The sequence below is a fragment of the Trichosurus vulpecula genome, chromosome 3, assembly GCF_011100635.1.
Source record: "Trichosurus vulpecula isolate mTriVul1 chromosome 3, mTriVul1.pri, whole genome shotgun sequence".
NCBI lineage: Eukaryota > Metazoa > Chordata > Mammalia > Diprotodontia > Phalangeridae > Trichosurus > Trichosurus vulpecula.
The window spans coordinates 316,999,567-317,018,226 of record NC_050575.1 but is presented as its reverse complement, the minus strand read 5'-3'; the positions used below and the strand labels follow the sequence as shown (position 1 = coordinate 317,018,226).

General features: G+C 37.6%; 1 protein-coding gene across 6 annotated transcripts in view; it reads left to right on the top strand.

The window, feature by feature from the left end:
- Nucleotides 1-18,660, top strand: part of AAK1 (AP2 associated kinase 1) — a 246,166-nt gene that overhangs the window by 143,216 nt on the left and 84,290 nt on the right. For all 6 annotated transcript variants that reach the window (XM_036752566.1, XM_036752567.1, XM_036752565.1 and 3 more), the window contains exons 8-9: nucleotides 12,668-12,771; nucleotides 17,407-17,486. In XM_036752566.1, coding sequence (XP_036608461.1) covers nucleotides 12,668-12,771; nucleotides 17,407-17,486 — 184 coding nt within the window. The remainder of the gene's footprint in view (nucleotides 1-12,667; nucleotides 12,772-17,406; nucleotides 17,487-18,660) is intronic.

The window sequence follows — 18,660 nt, the reverse complement described above, 5'->3', positions numbered from 1 at the left end:
AAGAGCCTAGATATCATCTTTCAAGAAATTATCAAGGAGAATTGCCCTGATATTCTAGAGCCAGAGGGTAAAATAGGAATTGAAAGAATCCACTGATCACCTCCTAAAAAAGATCCCTAAAAGAAAACTCCTAGGAATATTGTTGCCAAATTCCAGAGCTCCCAGATCAAAGAGAAAATACTAAAAGCAACCAGAAAGAAACGATTTGAGTATTGTGGAAACACAGTCAGGACAACACAAGATCTAACAGCTTCCACATTAAGGGACTGAAGGGTTTGGAATATAATATTCCGGAGGTCAGTGGAGCTAGGATTAAAACCAAGAATCACCTACCCAGCAAAACTGAGTATCATGCTCCAAGGCAAAATATGGATTTTCAATAAAATAGAGGATTTTCAAGCTTTCTCAATGAAAAGACCAGAGCTGAATAGAAAATTTGACTTTCAAACACAGGAATCAAGAGAAGCATGAAAAGGTAAAGAAGAAAGAGAAATCATGAGGGACTTTCTAAAGTTGAACTGTTTTGTTTACATTCCTATATGGAAAGATGATGTGTATAATTCATGAGACCTCAGTATTAGGGTAGCTGAAGGGAATATACATATACATATATACATATATATGTGTGTGTGTGTGTGTGTGTGTGTGTGTGTATGTGTGTGTATATATATGGACAGAGGGTGAAGGGTGAGTTGAATATGAAATATCTAAAAAAAAATCAAATTAAGGGATGAGAGAGGAATATATTGAGAGAGGGAGAAAGGGAGAGATAGAATAGGGTAAATTATCTCACCTAGGGGTGGCAAGAAAAAGCAGTTTGTTGGAAGGGAAGAGGGGGCAGGTGAGGGGGAAATGAGTGAATCTTGCTCTCATTGGCTTTGACTTGAGGAGGGAATAACATACACTCAATTGGGTATCTTACCCCACAGGAAAGAAGGAAGAAGGGAATAAAAAAGGAGGGACAATAGAAGGGAGGGCAGATAGGGGGAGGAGGTAATCAAAAGCAAATACTTTTGAAAAGGGACAGGGTCAAGGGAGAAAATTGAATAAAGGGGGACAGGATAGGAGGGAGCAAAATATAGTTAGTCTTTAACAACATGAGTATTGTGGAAGGGTTTTGCATAATGATACACATGTGACCTGTGTTGAATTGCTTGCCTTCTCAGGGAGGGTGGGTGGGGAGGGAAGAGGGGAGAAAATTTGGAACTCAAAGTTTTAAAAGCAGATGCTAAAAAAAAAAAAAGTTGTTTTTGCATGCAAATGGGAAATAAGATATACAGGCAATGGGACATAGAAATCCATCTTGCCCTACAAGAAAGTAAGGGAAAAAGGGATGGGAGAGGAGTGGGGTAACAGAAGGGAGGGCTGACTGGGGAACGGGGCATTCAGAATATATGCCATCTTGGAGTGGGGGGGGTAGAAATGGGGAGAAAATTTGTAATTCAAAATCTTGTGGAAATCAATGCTGAAAACTAAAAATATTAAGTAAATAAAACATTTCTTTAAAAAAGATAAATATCACTTTGGCAGCATCTTAGAAAATGGATTAAGGATGGGGGAGACTTGAAGCTTAGAAACCAATTAAGAGGCTATTATAGAGGTGATGAAGGCTTGAATTGGGACAGTGGCCATACGTATGAATGGAGAGAAGAGAAGGGATATAAGGTATTGTAGAAGTGGAATCAACTAAGCTTGGCGACTATTTGGATTTGGGTGGAGATTGAAGGGGCTGAGGTTACAAGCCATGGGTGCCTGGAAATATGGTAGTATTTTCAGCTAAATTAGGAAAATGAGCAATTGGGGATAATTTGGAGGGAAAATGAAGACTGATTTTGCCGTGTGTTTGAAATGCCTACAGATATGCCAGTTGGAGATGTCCACTAGGCAGTTGGTAATGCAAGACTGGAGTTTTAAAAAAAATGCCAGAACTACAATTCAAGTGAAGAATTTTAAAAATTAGTGGGTGGAGCAAAAAAGGGGATATAGAGTGAATCAAGAAATGATTTAGAATAAGAAACTAATACTCATAATAATATAATACATGATTAATAAAAGTCAAGAGATTTAAAACTGTCATTTATATTTGTTAATCTCTTTCACCAAAAAACCATTTAAATGGGCAAGAAACAATCTTTCTTTAAAAAATAAAATAAAAGGAAAAGGGGAGAAAGGAATGTAGCTAGCAATCCCCAAAGCAAAGCTTTTATCTTCAATTTAAAGGGTGTCAGGCTTCAGGAGGTAGTTGAGGCAGTAGTTAAAAAAGCTGAAATTTAGTTTGTTTTACTTATTACTTGTAGTAGCAGAAATAGTAATTCAAAAAAATTTGCTCTTTGCATATACGATTCGCTAAAATAGAAAAGATTTTAAATGCCAGAAGATGAATCAAATTTAATATTAATGAAATCAAATATTAATTATGTGAATTTCCCTGCAAGAAAGGCATTAATTGAATAGATGGAAAAAGAAATTTCATCAAAGCTGCTTGTAAGAAGCCTATTTAATGAAAAAAATAGATTCAAAATTAGAGTTTGGTCTAAAAATATCAATATGCAATTAAAAATTTAAAAAATCAGAAGTAGCAGCAATGATATTAATGTTTACATGGGACTCCAAAATTAAAAAAGACGTAAATGTTATGTCATTACACAATGGGTGACTATCTAATAATAGCAGGTGGTATATGTGTAGCAATTTTGGGTTTGCAAAGTGCTTTACTGCATATGTTACCTCATTTGATATCTGCAGCAACAACCCTGTGACATAGAAGCTATTATCATCCCTGTTTTACAGATGAGGAAACTGAGACTGAGATAAAGTGACATGCTCTGGGTCTCAGAGCTAGAAGGTATTTAAAGCAAGATTTGAATTCAGGTCTTGGGGACTTGAAATTCAAACCACTCATTTGTCAAATAGCTGCCTCATTTAAATGTATAAACATTCAATTATATACACACATAGAGGCACAAATAAGTCAACAGTTATGTTAATTAAAAAGTAATAACAATACAACATGAAATAGATAAAAATAAAATGATAATGAATTTTACCCTTTGTGATCAGAATATGACAAATCTAGTGAAAAGATTAAAAGCAAAGAAATCACAAATTAATTTGTTATTGAATAAACTGGAAATAATTGGATAGGGGTGTGTATATGTGTGTGCATGCGTGCGTGTGTGTGTGTGTGTGTGTGTGTGTGTGTGTAACTAAATGTAAAAAGCAGGGGACTACACATTTTTCCGGAATACTATTGAAATTCTCATAAAAATCAATCATTTACTTGATTTAGTGGATATATGGTGAGCTTGGAGTTATAAGACCTGGGTTCAGATCCTACCCTTAATACTTCCTAGCTGTATGACCCTGGGCAAGTCATTTATTATCATCTGTAGGCCTAGGTGGTGCAGTACATAGAACTCTGGGCCTGGAGACAGGAAGACCTGCGTTCAGATCTGGCCTCAGATACTTTCCTAGCAGTCTAGCAGTGTGTTCCTGGGCAAGTCACTAAACCCTGTTTGCCTCAGTTTCCTCATCTGTAAAATGAGCTGGAGAAGGAAATAGCAAACTCCTCCAGCATCTCTGCCAAGAAAACCCCAAATGAAGTCACGAAGGGTCAGACACTACTGAAATGACTGAATAACAACAACAAAACAGGCCTCGGTTTCTTCATCTCTAAGATAATACCCTATAGAACCTAGTTCATAGGGTTATTGCAAGGATAATGAAGGAGTTGGACAAGACTAGGCCACTAAACCTACCCCCTATACATTATGCCAATTCAAACAAATAGGCTCAGATATTGATTCTACCACTTATGTGGCAAGTCATTTCTTCCAGGCAGTTTTCTCATCTTTAAAATGAGGAGGTCAGATTAGATGGCCCTCTGTTCTTTCCTGCTCTAAATCTTTGATGTCATTTATATAAAGTGCCTTGCAAATCTTGAAAGGCTATTTAAATGGTAGTTTTTAATTATTTTATTTACAAAGATCCTTGAGCAAATTTTTTTTAAAAATTATTCTTACTGTTTTTTACAGATTATAATGTTGTAAAATTAGAAATAACAGTAACATGCATAATAAAAGGGAAAAAAGCAAAGAAAAACGCTTAAAGAATAATCACAATGAAGCCTAATCAAGTTATTAAAAGCAAAAAAATTGAAAAGATAGAAATGTTAATGCTTCTAAAATTGTTCTTTAAGGTGAAACAGTGGCCATGATTATCAACTTTAATAAGAGAGGAAGAAGAAGAATGAATTGAACCACGTAGCCATTTGAAAGAAAATAATGATGGAAAAATAAAGAACAGGGAGAAAAATATAACGGAAACAGGAAAACAATTAAATTAATAAATAAAACAAAGAGCTGGTTCTTTAAAGAGACCAATGAAATGAACAAACTTTTTTTTTGCTAATAAGCAAAGGGTTTTGTTTTGTTTTGTTTTGCTTTGCTTTTTTAAAGAAAAATGACCAAAATTAGAAACAGAAAAGGAAAGATCATCGTGGCAAATGAGGAAGCAACTGAAAAATCATTCTGTTCGAAGAGCATTTATTGTTATATGTGGCAGGCATAGGGAATAATACTTAAAGCCATGTGCTGCTCATGAAATAGTGAGGAAACGGCCAATTATTTGCTAAAAATATAAATGGCCAAAACTGACACAAGAAATGAATAATTAAAATAGATCAATCTCAGAAATAAAATAGAGCAACTTTACTCATGAATTCTTTCTTTTTTTTTTAAATAAAAAATACCTGATGAAACCTTTTGAAAGAGAAATGATCACAGATTATTACTAGAAACAAGAGGGTAGCTGGGTGATGTAGTGGATAGAGTGCTGGGCCTAGAGTCAGGGAGAGTCCTCTTTCTGAGTGGAGATCTGGCCTCAGACACTTACTAGCTGTGTGACCCTGAGCAAGTCACTTAATCCTGTTTCCCTCAGTTTCCTCATCTGTAAAATGAACTGGAGAAGGAAATGGCAAACCACTCCAGTATCTTTGCTAAGAAAACCCCAGATAGAGTAACAAAGAGTTAGACAGGAGTAAGCCACTAAACCTACCCACTATACATTATGCCAATTGAAACAAATAGGTTCTGATATTGATTCTACCACTTACTAGCTATGTGGCAAGTCATTTCTTCCAGTTTTTTCATCTTTAAATTGAGGGGGTCACGGGGCAGCTAGGTGGCACAGTGAGTAGAGCACAGGCCATGGAGTCAGGAGGACTTGAGTTCAAATCCGGCCTCAGACACTTGACACACTTACTAGCTGTGTGACCTTGGGCAAGTCACTTAACCCCAATTGCCTTGGCTTCCCCCCACAAAAAAATGAAGGGGTCAGATTAGATGGCCCCCTATTCTTTCCTGCTCTACATCTTTGATTCTTTGATATTATGATATAAGTCTTTCCCTCTAGGCCTCAGTTTTCTTCTCTATAAAATGATGATATTGGACTAGATGATCTCAAAGATACCTTGTAATTTTAAAATTCTATGGGTCAACAGTATTCGGAATGTAGCAATTGTATTTGTTTTTTAAACTAGACCTGTGATTTCATTGGCATATGGAGCTCCTGGTAAGGAACTTTTTTTTTTACCTATAGGAATTGCCACCTTCTCTGAAATTTACAGCGGTGGTTCTCAAAATGGGGTCTGTAGACTTCTGGGGGTCCCCAAGAGTCTTTCATGGGTCTGTGAAGTAACACTGTTTTCATAATAAGGCTAAGATGTTATTTGCCTGTTAAAATACTCCTCCTTTTTACAACTACATATTTGTGTGGGGCTAGATTTTCTTTATAGATTTATGTTATTTAACCAAAGCAGCATCCTAACAGAGTAAACGCAGAAACAGATGTGAGAATTTAGCAGTCTTCTATTAAGCCAGACATGAAAGAATATATAAATGCATAAAACAATGTGTTTTTCTCTCTAACTTTTTTTGTGGAAAGTAGGGATTTTTTTTTCGGGAAAAGTTATTTATGTTAACATGATGAGTTTGTTTTTATCTTACTGAATTAAAATATTTATATATATATACATATAATATGTAAATATTATATATTATGCATAATATATTATAAATAATAAAAATATAAAATATTTTTATGTATTATGAGTTTTAATTTCTAGTATGGAAAATTTAATAGATGTAACCCATATAAACAAAACCTCTTTGGGGTCCTCAATATTTAAAAGTGTAAAGGAATCCTGAGACCAAAAATATTTAAGAACTACTGTTCTAGAGGGTTGCCTGGGACATATGACCATCATGTGCCAGGGACAGGACTTCAATTCACGTCTTTCTGACTCGTCCTTACCCTTGGTTGAAATAAAAGTAGGCATAATAAATTAAAAGCATTAGCATTGGGTAGGAAGAGATCAAAATAAAATTATTATCAGCTGCCATGATTGTTTACCAGGAAAATCTATCAACTTCCATAGAAACTGATTGAAATAGTAAATTCAATAGCATCTTGTAGATGAGAGAGAATTGACCTTGGAGTCAGAAAGGCAGGGGGAACCGTGGGGAAGTCACTTAACCTTCAAGTGCCTCAAATAAATCTCTGACACTATGTTACAGACTGGTTGCTGGTCTTTGTCAGTGGTGAGAATTTCTTTGTGGAGTCTTCTTTTACCATTGAAATCTCAGGTTTGGTCCAAAAAAGTTACAAGATACAAGATAAAGCCATAGAAATAAAACTGAGAAGATTTCAGCGTTCACACGTGCCTCAAATCAATGTACTAAAAATGGCAGTATGTTTTTATTTTTCAGTGCTGTCTGACTCTTCCTGACCTCATTGGAGGTTTTCTTGGCAGAGATACTGGAGTGGTTTGCCGTTTCCTTCTCCAGTTCATTTTACAGATGAGAAACTGGGGCAAGTAGGGTTAAGTGACTTGCCCAGGGTCACATAACTAGTAAGTGTCTGAGGCCAGTTTTGAACTCATGAAGATGAGTCTTCCTGACTCCAGGCCCTGATCTCTATCTATTATGCCATCTAGTTGCCCCCCTATAGCAACGTACCCCAAATTAATTTTTTGATTTTATGTATAATTTTAATTGACACCGTTTTCCAAACAGCTAGATAAGATCGTGAGGAAATTTTCGTGGAAAAATTTTTGTGGTCATAGCATCAAGGATGCTTGAGAAAAACAAAAGCCTAATAAAATTAGACTTCTTGTCCTTGGTTTTAAAAAGCATTTGTCATCAAAACTATCATATTTGGGGCAATAAATAGGAAACCAGATGAATGGAGTAGAATAGACCCATCAGGAACAGAAGCAAATATATGCAAAAGATTAATGTTTGATAAACCCAAGGGAAATAAAAACTGAGGAAACTATTCATTATTTAATGATTGTTGGAAAAATTGGGTAGCAGTATGGCTGAAAATTAATTTAGCACCTCACCACACACCATATACCATAATAATTTCTAGCTAGATCATAGACTTAATCATAAAAAAGAATAGCAACAAAAAAGACTGAATAATAAATGTATCTCAACTATAGATGAGACATGGATGTTTATCTTGTAAATAGATTGAAGTAATTATAGAGAGCAGGTAGAGGGATTTGATTTATACAAACATCTGTACAGCAACAAAAAATTACTAAGATTTTAAAAATTATGAAAAATATCCATAATGATTTACTTTTATTTTATTATGCTGGATTTAATACACAGTAAAACAAAGAACATTTCACTATACAAATAAAACAGAAAAAGGGGTTCTATATGAAAGCATAAAGTCCCATTGCATAAAGGTTGCTTTTTAAAAGTAAATAATAAATTCAATATGTTACTTTCAAAGCTGTCCTGTTTATCTGTTTCCTACTGAATTTCCTTCTCTTCCATGCATTTTAAAAGTTGTTCTAATGGCTTTCTTTTCTTTCTTTTTTTTGGGGGCAACTTATTGCTGGTTTCCCTCTTCCCCCATTATCCATAGCAGTCATATGTACCAATAAAATATATTCTAACTTCCTTGAGAATCAATGATATTCAAATTTTAAAAAACCACACAGAACTGATAGAGAAGCAGGCACACTTTATGTTTTTGGTGAAATAACAAATAGCTGGAATCTTTTTGGAGAGCGTTCTGTCTGTATTCTGTAAGTGTTCTTAAAATACCCACAGCTATCGACCCGACAATCTGATAATTGAGAATGTACCTTAAATGTCACAAAGCAGAGGAAAAGGGGCTATCTGTTCCAAGATACTGATGGAATCATTATTTGTAATTGCAATAATCTGTCTACCATCTGATGTCCAACAACTGGGTTATGGCTAAACGAGTTGTAGTATATCCACCTAATGGAATATTATACCTCTAAGACTACATTTGGGGAATATAAACAAATGTGAAAAGCTCTATAAAATAATCTTAAGTGAAGAAACCAGAACCAAAATATCAGCCTGATGCCCATGGAAATATGGGCAAAGGGAAATATGTACACCTAATACCAGTGTTCATGGGCAAAACAGAGGGAACCCAAAACACCAGAAAAGGTCTCGCAAACGACATCTAAGACAAATCAAGTTGCACTTTCCCTGCCTCCTTACCTCTTGAGTTTTTAAAGGCCCGTTGTTGTTGCTTTTCAGTAACGTCTGAGTCTTTTGGAGTTTTCTTGGCCAAGACACTGGAGTGGTTTGCCATTTCCTTCTCCAGCTCATTTTACAAACGAAGAAACTGAGGCAAACAGGATTAAGTGACTTGTCCAGGGCCATACAGCTAGGAAGTATCCGAGGCCAGATTGGAATTCATAAAGAGGAGTCTTCCTAACTCCAGGCCTGGCTCTCTACCCACACTACCACCTTAAAGGCCTAGTGACCTGCTATCCTTTGGTCCTGAACCCTTCTTTCCTATCCTTTGGAATACTTGAGGATTCAGAGTTTGAACTTAGTCCCATGGTAGTAGACATAGCATGGAACAGTAGAAGGGGCCCTGGGGCTCTGTATTCAGAAGACCTACGTTCTAATCTTACTTCTGACACTGACTACCGATGTGATTTCATTTCCCTGGTCCTCAGTCTTCTAATCAGTAATATAATGTACTTGCACTACATGGCCCCTCTTTTTAACCCTGGTTCGATGATTCCTTGCTAGGGAAAGGCGTTCCCTGGCCAGTGAGCATAGACGTGCTGCTGGTTTCCAACTTTGACCTCTTGACCATATTCTTCCTAGGCTTGAGGAATTGGAGTTGACTTCATTGATAACAGGAGTCTAGCGTGAGAATGGAATTCTTCTTCTCCCTAGATATATTAAATAGAGTTCTGCTTGTCACTAGCTGTAGGCCCCAGGTCAAAAGAGGCCAATGCAGGATTCTGTGGATCTGAAGTGAAAGGTGTGGTTCACAGAAGATGATATGATTTAACAGCCCTCTACTTTTCGAGTGGAGATGTTGTGGAGGGTAACCAGTACCTTGCCCTAAACTCAGAGGGGTTTTCTGGGAGAATATTAGCTGATATAATTTTTGTAAAATTGGTTAGCTGCAGAGAGGAATGGTTTCAAGGGCAGGCAGAATTGTCTCAGATGTCCTTAGGTAGTTGGTCCATTGTTGGAACCAGAGTGTAAATCTTGAAAATTACAGTCATTACTGGTTTTCCTGCTTCTAGCCTCTCCCTTTCCAATTCACGTTACATACTGTCTTCTCCCAAACTAATCTTCTAGAAGCAGTCATTTCATCTTGTCATTTTTCTGCTCAGAAAATGTAATAAAGTCCAAAGTCCTTAGCCAGACTCTAAACGCCTTCATACACAGACACCATCTTAGCTATCTGGGCTGTTTCTTCCCTCATTAACCCCTATACACAGGCCCTCTGTTCTCACCAAGGCTATTCCCTTCCCTTTTTCTGGAACATTCGTTATATTCCTTCCTCCATTCTGCTCCATGTCTAGCTCATGTCGAGCTTTGCAAAAAGAAAGCCTTTCCCAACTACTCCAGCCAATAGATCTTCCCATTCTCTGAAATTCAATAGTATTTATTATCTAAACCTCATTTCATCATTTAGTCATATATTGTCATACATTGCAAATTACTTGCTTCATGCACATCTCTTGTCTTAATGACTAAATCGTTAGCTAGGTATGCCTTACGTTGTTTTTGTATACTCTCAATACCTGGCATAATCCTGAGCATTTGTGTTCAGTAAATATTTGTAAAAATCAATGAAATTCTGAGCCTCATCTAGCCTTTGTTGTAAGTGGGTGTGTTAGATAAAAAATATATAGTTGTATATTACACATGTTTGTAACATACATATATCATACTGTAAACACTTGGGCATAATTTAGATGTACATAATTTTTAAAATTTTGTTATACTAATGGAAAAATATTTTACAAAGGAACTATATACAGTGTGGACCTTTAAAAGCAATATATTTTTAAGTTATCCTTCAGAACTGAAAGTAAAAATACGTTACAACTTATAATTATTTGTAATTTGATGCAAAGAATTGGAATGACCTTAAACACACAGCACAGAATGCATCACCATGTCACAACTTTCAGGTTAACTTCCAATGTGCCTGTTTACTGCTGAAAAGAATGAGTAATAGAGAGGCATTTTACAACAAGGTCAAGGAACAAAGAAAACATTTACTATCATTCTATGTGTGTTCTATGGAGGAAGTTCTTAAGTTGGAGTCTTTGAACTTGGTTTTTAAAAAATTTATAATTGTTATTTCAATATATTCGCTTTCCTCTGTTACCTGATATATTTTATTGTTTGCATTTAAAAACAGTATTCTGAGATGAGGATATATGGAGTTCACCAAACTGCCAAGGGTGGTGGAGGGAGGAGGGGCATCCATGATACAAAAAATTTTTTTTTCATATTTTTATTTATATTTTTATATCATATTTTATGATGTTCTTATTGGGGTGTGGGGAAGCTTTATATGTATATAGGTATTTATAGATATGTTAATGGTGTCCAAGGACTGGGTTCTTGGGGAGTCAGGGGTAGGTCATGATTCAGAGTTTATTCCTCTGAAAAGATGGTGAGCCTCCCCAAATGGGGTTATCCATCATGCACTGCAGATTCACACGGCATTTAGTATTAAATCCTTCAAGGGCAGCCTGCTGGGTCAGGTTATGTCGCAAAGTAGCTACTTCCCCGTAATTTGTTGAAAATAAGCCCTTGGCATAAGCTTTTGTTTTTGGTGAAATTTGTGGATAACATGAAGCTGGTTGAAGTAGCTCACATCCCGGATGAGAGAATTGGAGACCAAAAACAACTTGTTAAGCTGGAAGGATGATTTGAAGCATCTGAGGTCCTGTGACTTCTGGGGTTCAAAGATCCCACTGCATATGCACAGGATGTGGGAGATATGGCTAGAAAGCAGGTTATGTAAAAAGTCCTGGAGGTTTTCATGAACTGCAGCCTCATGATGAGTCAGCTGTGTGGTGTGGCAGCCAAAAAACCACTAATGAAATCTTCAGCTGCATTCAAAAAAAAAAACACAGCATAAAGGGTGAGGAAGGTGAGAGTCTCACTGTCCTTTGCTCTGGTCACCCCACAATTGGAGGGCTATGGTTAGAAAAGAGCTCCCAGGATGGTCAGGGGAATATAGACCGTGTGATATGAGATCAGTTTAGAGGACGTGACTGTTTAGTATGGAGAAGGGGAGGCTTCAAGGGACTCATGATAGCTGTCTTTAAATTCTTGCAGAGGCACCAGACTTGTTCAGCTTTACTATAGCTGGCAGAATGAGAAACAGTGATTGGAAATTTCACAGAGGCATATTTGGAATCAGTATAAGGAAAAACTTCTTAGCAGTTAGTACCATCCCCAAATGGATTGCACTGCCTTGGAACCAAATGGTTCCTGGCCATTGGCATTCTTCAGTCAGGGCTGGATAACCACTCATCAGAGGTGTTAGAAAGAATTCCCCCCTTAGATGATTTCTGAGATGAATTTCAGTTGTAATTTCTGTTCATATTATATATAAACACACATCTTTTCTAGATTTGTCAAGGAAGATTGAAAGAGGTAAGCTGAAGACAGATGAACTCTATAGATCATTAGAAAAATAAAATTGAGTATGTATTGGTTAAAGACAAAAACTTTAATAGCTATAGCAGGGAATACCAATTAGCCACTTCATGAATCAGAGTTCCGGTTATGATTCTGCATAAAGAGTAAACATTTGTTAGCCTAAGTGAGAACATACGTCCTAGGTACCTGCAAATGAGAATATTTGCTTAATCTAGAGCCCTACTTTGAAAGGCAAATTATGTAAAATTCTGATATCTTTGATAAAATTTAAATATATTGCCATTAGCTAGTGGTCACTAGTGAATATAAACCATTATATTTGAAAAAGAAAAATAACGAGGCTTGAAAATAGAATCCTAATGAGCAAATTTACTGTTTGGGGTTTTGTTTTGTTTTTTTTCCTATTGAGAACATGAACTGGTGTTATTGCACATTTAATTAAGGACTTGCATAGTTTTGCAACCTTCATGGAGGTTAAATCTATGAAATTAGAATGCCAAATTACCGTTTGGATACTGTCAGCCCTGATACTGGCTTTTCCAATATTTCATATATCCATTGATTACTTTTTGGGGGAATAAAATTGCCTACCACGTTGTTAGGAACACAAGGGAAAATAACCAGAATATAATATTTTGCCACATGTAATAATTGTTACAATGCCATTTTTTTAGGGTATATGTTGGAGCCAGACCCTGACAAGAGGCCAGATATTTATCAGATCTCGTACTTCTCATTTAAGCTCGCCAAGAGAGAGTGCCCCATTCAGAATGTTCAGGTATGTGAAATTGCGTCTCTAGGAGAAGAGGATCGAGAATGAGACATACTCATGTTATCACATAGTGTAGTTCCAAGGACACTGGATATGAATCTTCTGACTCTGGGTTCAGATCCCATCTCTGTCATTCACTGTTGCTGTGGAGTCTTTTTTCAGTCATGTCTGACTCTCCATGACCCCAGTCGTGGTTTCCTTGGTTAAGATACTGGAGTGATTTACCATTTCCTTCTCCAGCTCATTTTACAGATGAGGAAACTGAGGCAAACAGGGTTAAGTGACTCGCCTACAGTCTGCAGCTAGTAAGTGTCTGAGGCCAGATTTGAACTCAGGAAGATGAGTCTTTGTGATTTCAGACCTGGCAATCTATGCACTATGGCACCACCCAGCTGCCCCTCTGTTATTTACTAGCTATATGTTTGTAGTATAGACAGGTTCCTTAATGTGAGCCTTGGTTTTCCCATCTATGAAATGGTGCTACCTACCTCACTGGGTTATTATGAGGAAATGAGGCATAAATCAAATTTGTAAAGGTATATAGACGTGACTATACCTGTACTTATTCAACTTGCTATCATTGACAAATAGTAGGCCTTGTAGTCAGGATGTCCTGGGTTCAAGTGTTGCCTCTGACATATACCAGCTGTATGATGCTGGCTAAGTCACTTAACCTATCAATACCCCAGGCATCCTTTAAGTTCCCAATCTAAGTAGATAGAGGGAGTTTCCTCCTCACTGGGGTGCTCCCTACCCCAAGGAAACCACAGGTCCAGTCCTTTCCCTATCACTTGCTCCAGAGAATAGACCTCTTCTAGCATGGTTCACCATAGATTGTTTCTATCGCATTGACTTAAATTTATTAATTTGGTACTAATTATCAATCTATGAATAGTCCTTTAAATAATTCATTTATTAATTAATCAGTCTCATCGGTAGTTTGTGTTGACAACTTGGGGCAAATACAGGGTGGGTAGAGAGGGCAGTGTCAATGTGTGGTGGCTTTTGTAATATACCAAGGGCCCCGTACATTGTAAGAGTTGTTGATTCCACTTATTGGTCTCATTTCCCTTGGTAGTGGGCTTGCTAATTTTCCTTTGTCACCAAAATCTGCCTGAGCATTATGGTATGGTATGGTATGGTGTGGTATGGAAGAAAGAAAGAACATTAGATTTGGAGTCAGAGGGCCTGGGTTTAAATCCTGGCTTTGCTGCTTATTATCTCTGTGACCTGTGGCAAGTCGCCTGACTACTCTGTGCCTCAGTTTCCTAAACTTCATAACACTGAGGTTAGATTGGAACGGAGGACCCCTTCTCCTTCTACTTCCTATAATACTGTGACATATACATTTCTCCTGCGCTTGGGAATTCCAAGCTCCATACCTCGTAGCTTCCAGAGGTTAGTTTCTTTCCTTTTTTGATCTGGGTATTTAAATTGATCCAGGGCCATCACACATTGATTGGAATCCAGTACTGAGAAGGCAGTATGGCGTGGTAGCAAGAGTGCTCAATTTTCAGTCAGATCCCTTGTGTTCAAATCCTGCTCTGCCCTTAGGCCAAGTCATGTACCTTCTCTTGAGCTGGTTCCTTAGCTGAAAATAAAGCTGCTGGATTGATGGAGCTCTGTGATCCCTGAAAATTCTCTCATTCTGTTAAAAACAAATCAACCCTTGTATCTCTTACTGCTCGAATTATTCTCTATTTCAAATGTATGCAGCTAAACTAAGGAGTATCTATAAAAAGAACTTTATTTGTCCACAGTTTTTCGTTATTGTTAGCCTGTTATCATTCCGGAATCAGCTTTCTGTATACAGTAAGACCTCTAATTGTAATAAAAAAAAAGATCAAAATGGGTACAAAGCTGGTAGCAGAATAAAAATGAGAAAAAGGATATGAAAAACAGAAAAGATGGTGAAAACCAACTCCATCCTGACCTATTTAAAAACAATTTATTGATGATGAAAAACGGCCTATGGCTAGAATACAGGACATAGTCTATAAGAATTACATGCAGAAGTTTAAGCAATGTAAATTAATTGCCCTAACAAGGAGACTAAAAGATCATAAAAAGCACATTAGTCATCACACACTTGACTTACTTGCCAAGTGGAGAAAGAGAGAGAGAGAGAGCATTCTAGGCCAACACTGGTTTGGAATATAAAATCGTTTGCAAAATCTTAAAGGAAAATGGATGGTAAATCTTAAGAAATGTTTCCTCGTAAAACAGAGAAACAATGGAGAGTAAAAATAATGTAAAGAAACCTTGGTCAGAGACCCTGCTAGGCAAAGTCATCCTAAAGACATTTAAGGATGAAGGTGGAAGGGCAGTAGAAAAAAATAGAAAAGATTTTTATGACAAACTTTTTTTTACCATCAAGGTATGAGCCCCAGTACACCTGGACTCTTAACATCACGGTCCTGATGTGTTGATGGTTGAGGTAGAAATGACATTAAAGAGGGCAATGATGAGAAAAAAAGTCCAAATTAGCTCAAGTGTAAATGGAAGAGATTCATGCTATAGGGAACACAGTGTTGAGAACATGGAGAGATTAATTCACAAGGTAGATCTGAAGAAGAGGAAGACACCAAAGGCGTGGAAACCTTATAATGAAAAAAGCTGACCACAGTTACCGCTGACCTAGACCTTTATACCTATTTTCCCATCTATATAAAATTTTTATGAGAGTAGTTTACTTAAGCACATCAAGGACATCCTTGAGGAAGGTATTAGTGGGGAACATAAGTAGGCTTTTGAACATAATATTCCCACAATCAACCACATCTTTATCATCACACATTTGACTGAAAGACACAGAGAATGTTTTATTGTGCTTTATTGTTTGTTGATCATAAAAAGCATTTGATTCAATAGAGCAAAATGACATTTTAAAGGCTTTTCCAAAAAGGTTTTTCCCATGCATACATAAATAGCAAGATGCTCTTGTTCAATGACCCACTGATCATTAACATCAGGCAAGGTGTTGCTATTATCATGGAGGAGACCTAGCACAAACTCCGAGTTGGGAGATTCCTTATGGATGATGGCAAGGTCCTCCAGATCTTTTTGCGGGTGACATTCAACTGGTTGGATTGAATCTGGAACATTACAGGGTTCCCTGGAAGAAATCCATAATCACTTAAAAGAATTTGGTTTAACCATCCACGCAGGAGAAACCTAGGGCTTGAAGAAGGCCTGTTGTCGAAGTTATCACTTGAAGTTGAATGGACATCAAAAAGAGTCTTTCTCCCTCCTTCTCCCATCTCTTCCCTCCTCTCCTTTCCCTTCTCCTTCCCTATTCCTCTTCTTTCTTTCTTCTTTTTTCCTTCCCACCTTTCTCAACAGACAGGAGTCAGGCAGCAGGCTAGATTGCCTTCTTAAAAATACAAAGCTTCTTTAGTGGTCTCATACTTCTCCCAGGAGTAGCCATCTTTTTAATACCAATATCCTACTGATGATGTTGTATGTCATCAAGTCATAGAACACTATGGTTTCCAAAGAATTCAAAATTAGTGTCACCTTAAGGGCGTTGGAGAGGTTCCAGAGTAGGTGAGAATTGACAGTATCACATAACAAATTAGAAATTATGAAAAGGAACCAGAGTAAAGGATGTCATCAGAGAAAAGTATGATGAAAAAGATGACCTGATTCCATTATTAGAATGAGTGATATATTACTAGAATGAGAGACATTCCGTGTGCTCCATTGGTATCCTCTTAATGGCAGATGAAATGAAGGAAGGTCCTCGGCATGTTGGGTGTGCCCCTGTGGCAAGCCTAAGGACTTAGACAAGAATCACACACCACGGGCAGTCATGAATGGGTTTCAATCTGTATCTGTTGGGGAGGAATTTATGTTAATGAAGTCCTAGATCCATTTGAGCTTCAGCCCATTCTCCCATTCACCAATTAATTCTCCCATTCAAAGATAGATTCAATAATGGCAGTCTTTACCATGAGTCCAGAGTCATTTGGTACTCAAATTAGATTTTGGTCCTGAAATTCCATGGGAGACAGCACAATCCCATGACCTACTGTATAAGGTCCACTGGACTTGGTATCAAAAGACCTTTGTTCAACTCCAAATGACAACACTTACTAGTAGTATGACCGTGGACAAAGCACTTCCTGAACTCTTCAATGTGTCCATCTGTATAATGGGGATGATAAGAGACTATCTCCCCTGCAGGGGCTATTGTACCAAAAGCCTTACGGGTATGGTTTTAGGGGGTTTGTGTTGTTCCTAGAAGAGGTGAGTGTGTGCCTCTTGGTGAAGTTGAGTGGACTTTATGGATCACAGACCATTACCACATTGGTACTTTGACTGATAGCGGCTAAGTCTGACTGAGCCGCGGTCAGGTTAATTAGCATCACTTGTGTGTTCTCTTACACAGGCTTCTGTCACTGCCTGTGCTACCATAGGTTTTATTCTGAGTTAATGGGATGAATGAGTGTTCTCACCCTAGTCAGACTGAGATCAGAAGAAGGGTACTGGTTCATGTATTTCCTATCATCCATTAGTCAGAATACTTGTTTTGTTCTGTGGTATGTGTTGCTCACAAAGATCCATGGCGTCTTACTACTCTTGACTATTCCTAATGATTTGAGGTTATTTTGTTCTTTTTTTGTTTGTTTTAATCCGCAGAACTCTACAATCCCTGCTAAGCTTCCAGAACCAGTGAAAGCCAGTGAGGCAGCTGCTAAAAAAAGCCAGCCAAAGGCCAGGTAAGAACTACCTGGTTAAACATACTTCATGTGCCAGTGGGAGTGGGCAGGTCGAGAATCTGACCCAGAACCAAGGGGGCACTTGCAATCTACAGGAAACTCTTTGAGGTGATCCTGTTTTTAGGGGTGAGGGAGTCCTGACCTGTGATTTTATCAGGGTAAGGATACTCCCAGTGTGTAAACTCCCTTTACCATTGCTGATGCATATCTGATACCTAAGAGAGTTATCTGAGGCAGTCAAATGACATGTCTATGGTCACACACCTAGTATGCATGAAAGGTACATCTTCAACATGGGTCTTTTCTGACTCCCAAGGCCAACCCTCTGTCCACTCTGCCACATTCACTCTCTTGAGGTGTGACCGTAAAGTAAAAATGATTTTTCTAATATAGCTACCAGAATATCTCCATCTAAAAGAGTGTTATCCCTTGGAAGTAATCCCAGTGAGATGCATCCACTTAATCCAGTGAGGCCATTGGTGGATCAGACATTTCTGAACATGACTATGCTTTGACCCAAATTGCTTTCAAAGGTTTATTAGCAGCAGAGTATAGTAGACATGGAATGAGGAAACTTGGATCTGGATCATGGCTTTCTCACTTACTAGTTATTTGGGCAAAAACTTCATCTCTCTTCTTATCTATGAAATGAAGAAATAGGAGATTCTAATTTCTAGACTCTCTTCCAATTATATGTATAACAGTATTAAGATTATATGAATTTTTCCTATGCTAGGGAAACCCAGACTCCATACCTCCTAGCTGCCAGAGTTTGGATCCTTTCCTCAGTTTATCTAGATGGGAAATGGGGAGGAATCATGTCCATACTACCCATCTAACAGGGTTATACGGGCAAAGTATTTTGTAAACCTTGAAACCCTGTAGAAATATGAGTTACTATATTTCAAAGCTGGTTTAAGGCACCAGGAGAAAACCAGCCCTGTTTCTTTTTACTTGTACCCTATAAAAGTACGCATAAATCGTCATGCAGATTAGTCAGACCCATTTCCTCGCCCTCATTGAGCTTCTGTCCTATGATAGATACACAACACAACAGAGAAGAATAGTAAAGAGGACGCTCTTCATTTCTCCTTTTTAAGGCCTGATATAAAGTTCTTATAGAGTCACAAAATTACAGTTGCTTGCCTGAGCTTGCTTTTTTCTCAGTCCCACT